Source organism: Echinops telfairi, unplaced genomic scaffold, assembly GCF_000313985.2.
Source record: "Echinops telfairi isolate 266 unplaced genomic scaffold, ASM31398v2 ScPeMD7_23;HRSCAF=83, whole genome shotgun sequence".
NCBI classification, from domain to species: Eukaryota; Metazoa; Chordata; class Mammalia; order Afrosoricida; family Tenrecidae; genus Echinops; species Echinops telfairi.
Genome location: NW_022103920.1, coordinates 67911716 through 67925233, shown reverse-complemented (window position 1 = coordinate 67925233; position 13518 = coordinate 67911716). Strand labels below are relative to the sequence as shown.

The 13518-nt window shown below is 33.1% G+C and overlaps 1 protein-coding gene across 4 annotated transcripts in view; it reads right to left on the bottom strand.

Annotated features, from left to right (window-relative positions):
• The window catches only part of PHF14 (PHD finger protein 14), a 222628-nt gene that overhangs the window by 100150 nt on the left and 108960 nt on the right, over nt 1-13518 (bottom strand). Inside the window, exon 17 of one of the 4 annotated variants that reach the window (XM_045288974.1) lies at nt 7179-8499. The exons of the other annotated variants lie outside the window; for them this stretch is intronic. Within the exon in view, the coding sequence (XP_045144909.1) occupies nt 8487-8499 (13 nt within the window). The 3' untranslated portion in view covers nt 7179-8486. Of the gene's footprint in view, nt 1-7178; nt 8500-13518 lie in introns of those variants that run through there. 4 annotated transcript variants of the gene reach the window in all.

Here is a 13518-nt window from a genome sequence, read left to right as displayed (position 1 = left end):
GTGCCAAAGAATAACAAAACCATAATTTTTATTCTAAAGTTAAAGAATCATTCATTTACCTATTACCTGAAAAACAGAGATTTTAAAACAGTAATACTAACATATAATTCAAGATTATCAATTCGATTCAGTACATTGTGAATATTTTCTGAATTCCAGAATGCTAAGAAATTCTATTAGGCTACAATAAACTAGAACTAATGACTCACAATGTAGATCTACCACTCTCTACAAGTTAGAGTAGATTATAAAAGAACTTTATAATATTTATAGCATGCTAGCACAATACTTAACAAAATAAACAATTTTATATTAAATCACTGAACACTTAAATAAACAGAAGAGGTAAAAAAAAATCTCTGTAAGGATTATAAATTATTATTCTAAAATGTGCCAGTCACTTTCTCTCAGTGCAGATTTTCAAAGTACTACTACATTTTCTTGCTTATGAACAAATCTTTTAAAGTGTCTTGACCACCTGTGATGTACAAAGTCTAAAAGAACTATCATACCTACTCTTCGTTTCAGACCATCTCCTCCTGCTGACAGCACAGAAAGACCTGCGTGATTTCAGTGTCTTGTACAAAGACCATTGCATCAGCTGGAGTGCCAACACCCAAATTTAATCATAAATAAGATGCAGGCAGCTTATACATGGGGCTATCCTCTTCGCTTCATTGTGTAACATTTATCTTTTAAAAATTCCACGCAAAAAAATTCCCCAAACTAGTTGTTAAATTGCCTTCATTTATTATTATTCTTACTGATAAAATGTCATTAATTGAGAAATTCACAACTAAGAAATGTCTAGAAGACAAATTACTTGAATAAACTACAAAATTACTATTAATAACCTTTGCTGGAAGAAAAAAGAAAGTTCTAGTTATGAACAGCACTGAGAAAATAACTCACTTTAAAACTCACATCGTAATAATTTTTAGTAAACATTTAGTAAAAATTTTTAGTAAACATTTGATATCATGCTATAATTACTCAATCTCCTTAAGAGCCACTGTGAAATCAGAGTTTCAGAAAAGCTGAGCAACTTAGTTTTAAGTTATTGAGGTATAATAAAATTTAAAACACAATTATATATCAAAAATGTATGCATTCTTCTTTTCTACAATTTTTCTCTTTATGAAACCAATAAGCTTATGCACTTTTCTTCCTCAAAAACATCCCCAATCCTTTTTAGGCTTAAGATAGCAATTCCTGTAAAAGTCTTATGTAGACTTTGAAAAAAAGTATTGTAATTCTAGCTATAAGAATAGATAAAATAGGATTAATAATGTATTTAATATGGCAGTATATAAATAAACTATCCAAAATATATGTTTAAAAGCAGTTAAAATGGTCAAAGACTGTCTTGGTCAAATACTAGCTTTACTGGAATTAAAAACTAAGAGAAATATAGAGTTTACCTTACATCCTTTAACATAAACTAAATAAAACGACTTAATTTTATGCTTTCTCAACACAAGGTATTCACTTTGCAATTCCTAAACTTTCATTACATTTATGTGTAGATGGTTATAGGAACACTCGGACTATAAGTGCTTCTCAGTTTATGAGGCGTTGAGATCGCGAGATCGTTGAAGGCAGATCAAATATGAAAACCAGTAGATCAGCCATCGGTGACACAATATTGAAAAAAATCGCCTTCATTTGTTTTCTTCATCAAGAGCATATAGTATATTTAATTCATTCTGCCTTTGTCACCTCGGAATCGTGGTAGCTTGGTGGTTGCGAGTCGAGCTATGGAAGCTCAGCAGTTAGAAATCACCAGCAGCTCAGTGAAAAAGCACCGTCTCTGAAACCCAGAGGCGGCTCTACCTTGTCCTGTACGTTGCTATGAGTCCGCATCAACTACGTGGCAGTGAGCTTTAGCTGACCTCGGAGTTACAGTGCGGTTACCAGATACTGCTGTGTATTTAACGGTGTAGCAACATTTTACACCTATAATAAATACTGCTAGCTGATCTGTTTGGATACTCATGTTCAATTTCTACATGTTCTCAAGGTCCTCACCAGTTTGATATAGTAGCCACTGCTTCCTGTATTATCAGGGAGCTTTGCTAAGCATCTTTCCCCAACAATAACTTGCTGTCGACTTGGAAAACAAGTCTATTAAACCTAATATTATACAAATTTTCAGAGAACGTCATGGAAATGAAAACCTACTGAGTTAAGTATATAGGCACAATTTTTATTGTTATCATTATTATTATTTTAGCTAAACCACTCGTTTGGAGGCTAATTGGGGCTCTTGGTTCAATATCAAATTACTATTTGCTGATGAGCATTTATTTTATAACTCTGTTATATTACTTTATAAATTAAGATTGCTAGTGAATAAGATGACAATCATCACCAGGACTGTAAAGGTGAATTGTAATTATTATTTTTGTGTAGATATGGGTTTCCAATTAATAAATTAAGAATGCTTGCTACACTGATATAATTCTTATCTGTTGCCATTTCCAATGAATATAAATATCAGCTTTCGGCTCAAGAAATAATGCAATGATTAAACTATTGAATTGTATGATATTTGAATTGTGTGCCAATAAAACTGTTCACAAAAGAAATAATTTAAAGGATAAAAAAGGTTTTAGATGTTAGTTTTCTAAAACTATAATGTGAAGTATATGCCATTTTCAAGTGACCTAATGATTTATATTGATTGATTCCTTCACTGGTGATATCTTAACATACTAGTGATGGTTCCAGAGGAAAAGCTTGTCAGAATCAGTTGGAATCAGAGGTAAAATGAAGTAACAGAAACTTTTATTCATTAGTGGGGAGCAATAAGATCTCAACTGTAAAGCTCAATAACAAAAAGATAATACTCCTGAAAATGAAGACCCCCATCCTGAAGGCAACCGCTGGTAATGAGCAAGTCAATATGAGCTCATTCTAGGGACATCTGAGACTACCTCTGTGTGGAAAATGCTTCTACATTCGAGGACTGAATTAAAATCCATAGCTTATGGGCTGCTAACATATATAAATACTAAATAACACAGGTAAACACTAACATGGTCAGAATCCGAAAGAATCAATGCACCATAGACAAATGTAAAAGATACTGATAAGAATCTTAGAAATTGAAGAATAATGTAGATAAAATAGATTACATATTTCATACATGCACACTAGTTTTATTCTTTAGTAATTCTTGTCAGCAAGAAATTTTTGCTGTATTACAAATTTAGAGCATTTTAGAAATTGAAATATTAGAAGTTTGTGTGTCTGCAATCATGTCTGCTACTGAAAAGTGGAAATGGTGTTGAGGTAGTTGTTGATCAAATGAATATTTATGTTCTCTACTTTTATTTTTTACACATATTTGATAACACACCACTGAGACACATAATATAGTACAGAGTGAATTTATCAAGATAAATATTGAATAAAATTTTAACCTATTTTTTGCCAAAGCAGTCATTGACCCACAAAGGTATAGTGATAAAACACAATGTATTTTATTAAGTAACACAGATGTCTATGTACTATGCCAAGAGCACACTGTCAAATAGGGAAATGCAACATCTTACAATAGTGAGAGAGAATACAAAACCAACCTCTAAAGAAAAGCCACGGTCTTTATCTTAATAAAATGCAAAGTGGACAATTAAGAATATCCATTAAGTATCTAATAAATATTATACACATTAACAATAAAATTACCATTTTAAATGAGATGAAATGAATCCCATTCATAAGATAAAGTGAAACCTGATTGTTTAATTAGATTCCTACTAAGCACAACTTTCTAAACATCATATTCATAACGGATACAAATGTAAACAATAAAGCAACTGTATATATGGTCTTGTACACATTAAATTAGTTCTATATGTATTTAAAATACTTACTTAGTGTATTATTAAGTATAGCACCCTAGACAAAGAAGAGAAAGAAAAGATTTATGCACATAAATACTAAGGTCCATCTAGCAAGTCAATGGAATTATCTGATTACTGAAATTACGCATACAAATAAGAAGAAGCAACTGATTTATTTCCTCCTGAGCCTAACAAACAAACTGGGAGACAGTTTGAAAAGATTATTTTTACTCTATCAATTTAGCTAGAGGAGTACGCTAAATAAATATCTGTGTATGAAATAGTGCAATTCCTATGCATATAATTTATAGCCAGACAACCTAAACTTCTGATAAAAGAGAAACATGACATTCATAAAGGGACTCAAAAAGGGATGTACATTTTTTTATGATCAAGCTGATCAATGCTGGGATTTTTTTTTGGTCAGTGAAACAGTATTTAAATCCCCTCTAAGAGTAAAATTAAGAATTGATTCTAAAAATACTATGCATCTGTTCACACTTCAAACACAAGTAAATATCAAGATAATTGATGGTTTGGATTTACTTCATCTCTTTAAGGAAAAAATCTGTATCACAATGTCAAAAAGATTTTAGTTTTGAGATTTAAATAAAAATCTCAATAACAACTCAAACACTTACACAAATCTATTCACCAGTAATGATAAATTTTCATTGAACCAAGGCCAGTTATCTTAATTACAGATCTTAGCAGATGGAGAACATGTTAGATAATGGTCTTAAGTAAAATTATTTTTAAATGATATATACTTGCACAAAATTCTATATTCCAGCAATTTTAGAATAACATTTAATATCAATAAACAATAATTTATTCCTTGTATTTTACAACTTTAGTGCAAATATATGCATGAGAAAATTTATTAGGAATTATCTTTTAGACCGTGTTTCACATTATGTAGGAATTGAACCTGTTTCCATTAATATCACTAAAGACTTCTATTTCTAGCACAGGCAATAGGGAATGAATGGGTAGTAAAAAAGACAAAAACAGGTTACCAATAGTAGGATATTAATTGGAAAAATTGGGGGATAATTACTCAAATCCATCTTTAATAGACACTTAAAGAATAGGATCACTTCAACTACTTCCTCAACAGCTAGATTTCCAGAAAAAAAGTGAAGACAAAAATAAAGCAAGGAACAAAATTTTTCATATGAAAACACGGAATAAGGTCAAGTACCTCTTCACAGTAAGAGAGATTGATTAGACATTTCCGTACCTGGAACACGTCTGCTCTGTTCTTAATAAACTCATCTCCATCTGCTCATGTCCTTGGAAACTTGTCAGCACTACGACCTGCTGTGCCCAAGTCCCACGTAACTTTGTATTTCCCTATTCATAATTAACTAGTTACACTCTAATCGATAGTGTAGATCCTGATTTTACCCTGTAAATTAGATAAATGAGATAATGGCTGGGGGTCAATCTCATTTTGTTTACAAAGCCCAGCATGAGAATCCAATTTCATTATATCCTAGGTACCTAAACAGCAGTGAATCTTATCAGCAGGCCTGCAGAAAGTCTTAGCGTGAGCACTGGGGGAAAGGGGCGCACATTTGAATAAAGAAGTATTTGCAAAGCATGCCTATTTCAGAGATGCTATAGATCCCATCCTTCATAGTATGCACATTTGCAAAGTGCTGACTTAGACTAGGAAGGAAAATATTCTGCTTTCATATGATGTCATTTGACTTAATGCTGGATGTCTTAAAAGAATTTCAATAGTCAAAAACAATTTCAGAAGCTAAGTAATAATAATGTAATAAATAGGCCACTCTCTGCTGCAGAGTCACCAAGAGAAAATTTGGTGAAATACTCATAAAACATTTCTATACTGTCAATCAAGTAAATATTTGGTGAGCTTTGTCAATCAGTGAATTTAAGGATTCAAAAAGAATAATGCATTTAGTTTTAAGAGGAGATAAACCCAGGGAAGTAGGATCATGAGTATGAATATTATTATTTATTCGTCAGCAATTACTTTTAACAACATAACTATTCAAGACGAATGACAAAATGATAACGCATATACTTTGTAGACAGGATGAGGAAGATTAATGCTGAGTTTGTTTAGGTTCATACATAATTATTAACTGATTTCAAGTCTTTTCTTACAAAAAACTAGTTCTGTGGACAAAAGTTATGATCTTTGAAACTTCCTTCATTGACCTCAATTCAACATTCAACTACACAGTACTGTTCCAATAACAGGTGGAAAATAAAGTTATAACTGAATTCACATGAATAGTTATGTTTTAAGTGTTGTAGTAGAGGAGAATTCTTTTATCTCTATCTAAGGCGACTTAGGGCACATTCATCAATCAATGTTGAACAAAACACAAGGGTTTTTTTAATACTTCAAATATGATTCTCAACATTGAGTCTCCAGCCAGCAGATTCAGATCAGTTGGGAACCGATTAAAAATACAAATTTCCAGACTTCTCAGACCCACTGAATCAGAAACTTACAGTGGGTATCGGGGACAACAGGAAAGGAAGAGATTTTGAGAACCATTGCTATAAAATGCCATGTCTTTCTACTTGTATTTCAAAGCAATTTCACTTCTTTTCTATTGTGTCTTTTAACTGCCATGTTGTTTTCTTTGTACCTATGTTTGTGAAATATGAACCATATAATGTATATTTAAATATACAGTCATGTCTTCTTTGGATAGCAATTGGACCAATTATGGGCAAAGGTCAATTGTTTACTGTTGAAATAGAAAAGCATTTAAGAGATTACTCAGGAGAAAGCGTTTTACTGATTTCCTTTCCAAAGTTTCACTAGTCCAACTGCATTTTCAGGATTTATCATCTTCTAAAGGATAAGGTTTATATGTGTGCTGTGTAGCAAAGATTTTTTAGGTTAGCACCAAAATATAGAATAACACTCACCACTAAATATTACAAGATGGAGACTGATGAACATTAGCACTCTAAACGGAAGCAGGATGGGAACGATTTTACTTAAAAAGTGCCACAAAACCACAGGCTTACTGATTCTCAAAAAGACCTGAAATAAAAAGCCCACTAGTAATTTCTCACAGTATCCTAAAGAAAAGCCACATCCTCGTTCATTAACATATTCCGTGAAGGAAATAGCAATCTGTCTTTTAGCCTTAAAATAAGCTGAAGTTCAGCGAAAGTAATCACTACCTACTTTTCTTGAGTTACTAGGGTGATAGTTAGTACTTTATTACATTAAAAAAAAAAGCTTACTGGTTTTGCTATCAGTTATTAATATTTCCCCTCTAAAGTTATGAGATGTTTCCATAAATTAATAATCTAAGTTTAGATGCAACTTGATACACATATTACTTTATTAAGTATATTATCCAAATGTATAGTTCCTTACAATCATTATAGATGACTGGCATACAGCAACTTTATATTTACACATTTTTGATTATCAATAACAGTGTCTTCTTCTCTAGTCCTAAAATTTAAACTAGCTTCAATTGTCACCAAACCTGAAAAGATGTCCAAAATTACATGCTTAAGTCAGGAAATTCCAAGAAGCATGTTGACAATTTACATGTAAATGTATTTACATTTCAATTTCAGCAATGAGTCTCTTCTAAATCAGTTCAAGACGGGGTGATGGAATATTCAATGTATTTGTGTCGTTGAGTTAAAACTGGTTCATTAAAACTTGGTGATCAAATTTTAACTCTGTAAACCTCTGGAAAGACAGATGTTGATGAAGATCTTATAGTTGGTAGGTCATATAGTCAATAAGGTTTGTATATCCCTTCTTGCAAATCATCATTTCATATTTAAGGTTGAGAAAAATGAAATTATCCTGAACACAGCAAGTTCATAATAAAACAATAAAGACTGAATAAATTTGTATATTACAAAAATTATCTAGAGATCAACACATATATATACTCTTATTCGTGGCCTTAAAATCTAAAATTAAAAATACTTCTCATGCTAATATTAGTGCTTACACACTAGGACTAGTGAGTCAAATCTAGAATGTCACAGTGGCACAAATCTTTCACTGTTACGTTCACCTCTGCTGCTTATAGAGAGAGAAATACATTTGCTATAGGAGGATATAGTTGTTTCACAATGCAGCATTGCATAGATGAATAAGTACAGTAAACTGGGTGAAATAGAATAGCGGATTAATGGGAAGCATCCTTTCCTTGTTTGTTACTAGAATTGTTCAATAACAACAAGGGGTAGCACTGAAGTCCACGGGCTTCCATAACACTTCAGGAAGTCCAAACACTGTATATCATTTGCCAAAAAAAAAAAAAAACAGGGGGAAAAGACATGACTTAATAGGGCAATTCTGATGAAACATTTATCCGGTAGTTTCAATGATGCACATATTAAATGTATCTGATTAGTGCAAAAAGAAAAAAAAATTCCACACAGGCAAATTAACTGCCTTGTCAGTCCAAGTAATAAACCAATCAGTTATAGTCTATCCAAACCTGACAAGCAAATGAAACTTTTTGCAGTGATAAGCTTATGGGAAGGACAAGATAGCTGTTCTCCTTTACTTATGGACTCTATTGAGAGTTTATCCACATTTTAAAATCACTCTTATAAAAGAGGTTTCCGGGACTGCCTCCGAGGATGAGCTGTGGCAGATGGGCCTCATGAAGGGTATCTACACAGTAAAGTGATAAGAAAAGAACATTAACATTTCAAGATCATAGTAGCTCGGCCCTATGTCTTATGAAACACACTAATAATACCACAGTAAGTTCAAATAACATATGATCTGATCCCAAGGGACAGATATACTAAGTCAAATGCTAGGAGTTTGCACAGACTCTTATTGGTTAAAATGTTATTATTCGAAGCAGAGTTGCCTCCTCTTGTATTATTGTCACAAGCATTAAAACTACCTTATTAAAACGAAAAGGAAAATAATATTAAAATTATGTAGATTTTTTTCCACATAGCCAAACATGGTTTTGATCAATAAACATTTTGAAAGAACAGTTTGCTCCTTTTGCATTAAATATAGCAATTTAACAATGCCTAAGAAAATATACAACTTTGCAGAAAATAGGCACAAACTATAATACAAAGCTGGCTATACTTGATCATAGAGTCCCATGATAAGAATGCCATGACTGGTTATCATTTTTATCTGCTGCACCTTTACTGCTTTCCATTTTAAAGCATTGTACTACAAAAGGCTGGCTATACTCCTTTAAAGTATAATCCAAGCTAGTCAGCTTATTAAACTGTGCAACAAGCATGACATGAAATACATTCACTGCAACAACCGGGTTATTGACTAGAAATAATTCTAAGTATACTGACTTGAGGGGGGAAATTTAAATAGATTTGCTTACATCTATTTCTCCAAACCTCTGTCATTGTTTCTTGTATTCATTTCCCTAGTGATAGGAATTTCTCATTTTCAGATGAGAAATTTCAGGTGTTTATCATGTTTATCAAAATATATCATCAGGGATTGTCATGTATGTTTACTCTGGGATTATATGATGTTTTTACTTTGGTAAACATACAAACTTCTAGATAGATTTGAAATTGCCCAGAAGGCACACATCCCAGAAAAGGTTTGTATTTGCCCTAACGATGAGAGAAGTGTTTCATGCTTCTAAGTCCCTCTGAGAAAAAGAAAGGGAAAAGTGGCACAACCCTAGACAGAGAAAGACTGCGGAGAAGTTACCACGCCAAACTGAAGCATCTCAACAAACAGAAAAGCAAAGCAAAGCAAAAGGAAAGTAATAACAAAATTTATACAATAAGGACAAAAGAACTTAGTGTGAACAGATTTCAGAGAAATTTTAGTTGTCCATATGTGAGAAGTAGAAAAAGCTGAATTTCCCTTTTTTTGTGGTTGTTTTGAATTTCCTCTGAAACAGTAAGATCACGCGTGCTAACTTTCCTCAAGGTTCGGGTCTCCTCTGTGGAGAACTTTGGGTGCATTCTGACTGACGTCCTGAGAAGTGTTATGGGGTAAACCCGACAGTAAGAGCGTAATGCAAGAGGAAGCCACCACAGAATTTGCAATCCAAATGCAGCTCGCACTTAACTATGTGCACCAGTTTTGAAAAGTAGCAGACAATCCAAAATTTCTATTTGTATTTGACTTTGCTATGCGTTTGAAAAGATTGAGAAATCTGCTTCAAACCACAATTAAATTCAAGTGTTACCTTTGAAAAAAATTAAACTTATTGCTAATATCTCTCCATCCTAAATTTCATTTAACATTCCAAAATCAAGGATATGCACAACGTATATCTTCCTAGAACAAACAAGAGTTCTTTTCAAATAAGATATCCCATTTGGGTTTTGTATTTATATCATATGCCATTGAGTAAACTTAATTTAAAAAAACAATAGGGTGGGGTGGGGAGAAGGAAAGAAGGGTTTTCAAAGGGCTTTCCTGGTGCATACATCAGTAACTATAAAGATAGTCTATACTTTTGCATAGTTGGAATGGTCCACGGAGAAGTATCTACTTTTGCTCCATCCAAATCAATATCCTAAAGCTGTGGAGTGTGGCCAGGCAGCAATAGGCATGCTTGCGTTCTCCTAGACAAGACTACCTAGATTCAAACTCTAATTCCCCCACTTCCAAGTTGTGTGATCTTTGGCAAGTAATTCTCAGTTTACTCACCTGTAAAATAGGGATAAGGTTAATATCTACCTGTGAGGTAGTTGTGAGGACAATAGAGAATAAAAGATAGAAAGCACTATCACTCACATTAGGAACTAGGAGGAGGATTTGTGAGGAAAAAAATCATTATCTTTTAACCTCATTTTTTCATGATTTAAAAAAAAATCCCTCATTCTAATAATTTTATTTATATAATAAACTTAAATTGATAACAACCTCTTTCATATTGTTCAGTATCTCTAAGCTTGTTAATCTCCCTTTAAAGGGAGATAGTCATTCCTCAGAGGACTGTTATAAGAACAAAAGGAGATAAGTACATTTTCATTAAGTCCCAGGGCAGAATTTGGGACATTGTTTTAACATCAATGTCATTAGAATTCCAGGACAGAAAGATTTTTTTTCTAAATGAATCTTTCTGGGGTTCACTTACAAATGTTAAAAATATAAGATTACTAAACAATATTATTTACAAAACTAAATCTATCACTGCGATCCTCAAGGTCCACAGTTCAAAACCACCAGCTGCTCCACGGGAGAGACAAGGCTTCCTACCCCCATAAAGAGATACAGTCTCAGAAGCCCGAGGGCAGTTCTATTCTGTTCAATAGGCTCGCTATGAGTTATCAAAGACTCTATGGCAGTGAATTTGGAAATAGGGTCGATATGAGTCAGTAATTTACTTCATGGCAGCGAGTCTGGGATTTTTGTTTTCAAATCAATTTTACTGCTCACTTCATTAATATTACAAAACGTCTATTTTGTATGTCCAGAAAAGTTGTAAATCTAACTGTGTTATGTGAGGAACATATAAAACGAGGTGTTTAAATTAACTTCTTTTAAAAAGAAAGTAAAAAAAGCAGAAAACAATATAGTTGGGTTTTTTTCTCATACAGCATCAAGAGTTGACATTTTTGAGGAGAAACATAAGTTACCAGTGGTCAGATATGCTTTAAGAGGGAGTGGATTACCCTCTGTTCCTGGGCTGAAGTTTGTTCCTTGACACTTATTACAAAGAGGGCTCAGGTATCAGATGGATGGTCAAGAGTGTAGGATCTTTTCATAATTGTTTTTTACTTGTTTTGGAATCTCCATGAGTTAAAAAAGTTATAATTAAGAAAGAAAAGAAAAAACAAAGCCTAATTCTCTTGTTTCACAAATGAGAAAAGGTTTAGAAGTAACTTGATTTAAAGCCATTCAGGAAGTGAGTAGCAGAACTGGGGCTATAATTCTAGACCTTTTTAAAAGAGATACTTCCTTTTGTGTAAATTAATATTTGCACACTTGCAAATAAGAAAAAAAAAAGAAAATGACAAAACTAAATCTCACTGAAAAATAAAATGAGTGAAATGAGAAATATTTCAATGCTCTAATACTACAAATTATGAAGCATATGACCATAAAATGCATATTCCAAAATACCATACTTCATGCCGTAATGTTCAGGCTCTGGTTTCTTATTATAAATCATTTGTCTTCACTGGATTTACTAAAACAATACAAAGAAACCTTTAAAATTCAAATGTTTGTAACATATAACATAAAAGATCTTTATGAATTATAGAATACTTAAAGTTTCCATATTTTAATACACATTTCAAAGTCAATGGAGGCCGTATACAAAAGGCATGAGGCACCAAAGCCACTCGACTTGCCTTACAGCATCAAGTCAACTTAATTATCAAAGAAATATAAATAGATCAAAGAATATAAATATATAAATATATCGAACAAATATATGCAAAACAAACATTCTTTACACCCTAAATTTCATAAGAAGTCTAGCTTTTATTTCAAAAAGTTTCAGCTGCATCTAAACTACCTTCCTTACAAAAATATATTTTTAAATTAATCCTTTTTCTATTTTTGCTAAGACATTCATCAGAAATCACTTTAAGTTTCACTAATAAGAGCAAATTTATTTCCCAATACCCTCATAATATAAAAAGCATTATAATTTTAGAGCTTAAAACTAGCTTCAATTATTGATCTCTGATTTTTGCACTGCATTCTTGGTGATAGGAAGGGAAATGTAACTTTTGTGTGTGTGTGATCATTTTATTGGGGGCTCCTACAGCTCTTATGACACTCCATACGATGTCAAGCACATCTATCTATAACCTATGTTGCCATCATTCTTTTCAAAACATTTTCTTTCTTTTTTTTTTAAATGCTTTTATTGGGGGCTCTTACATCTCTTATCACAATCCATACATTCACCCAGTGTGTCAAGCACGAAATGTAACTGAATGATGATCCAACGCATTTGATTTTAAAGAATTTGGGACTGAAAGGCCTTTTTATCACCCTAAATTATTGTGGAAATCTCGAAGACTGCCTTGGAATCACGATATTCCGAGAATGAAGACAAGCAGAATCAGTAAGGAATGAAGAAACGAGCACGCAAGCCTGTGCAGATATTCACAAGGATATCTAGCTTCATTGAATAAGAAAGCGATTCAGAAGACTGGTCCTAGGAATCAGAGGAGGGAGAACAACAGGGAAAGGCAAGAAGAAACACTACAGCAGTCGAAATCCGTGGTCGATCGAGAACAAGGAGTAAGAACGGTCTCATGGAAGCCATAAGACCGGTAAAGGCAGAAGGAAACGAATATCAGGGAGTGATATGATGGAAAATCTTTCTAAATTCTTCTGGTATTTTTATATCTCAAGTAGTATCCAGTGGGTAAATCAGAACATTGTTTTGAACAGAATAATTAAAACATCCCACGGTAAAGTACACGCACAAAGATGCTAAAAGAAATATAGGTGGTTTAAAACCTTGGTCACCCATAGAGGCAGTTGTACTGTCTTATAGGGTCACTACAGTCAGACAATTCTGACCAAGTGCAATGCCATCAAGTTGATGCTGAACATTGGGAACCGCACAGAGCAGAGAACTACGCCTTACGGTTTCCAAGACGGCAAATCTTTACACAAGCAAAATCGTCTCATCTTTCTCCAACAGAAAGCCTTTGAACCGGCAGTCTTGTAGTTAGCAACCCAGTGCTTGCCCCATGCCCACCCCAC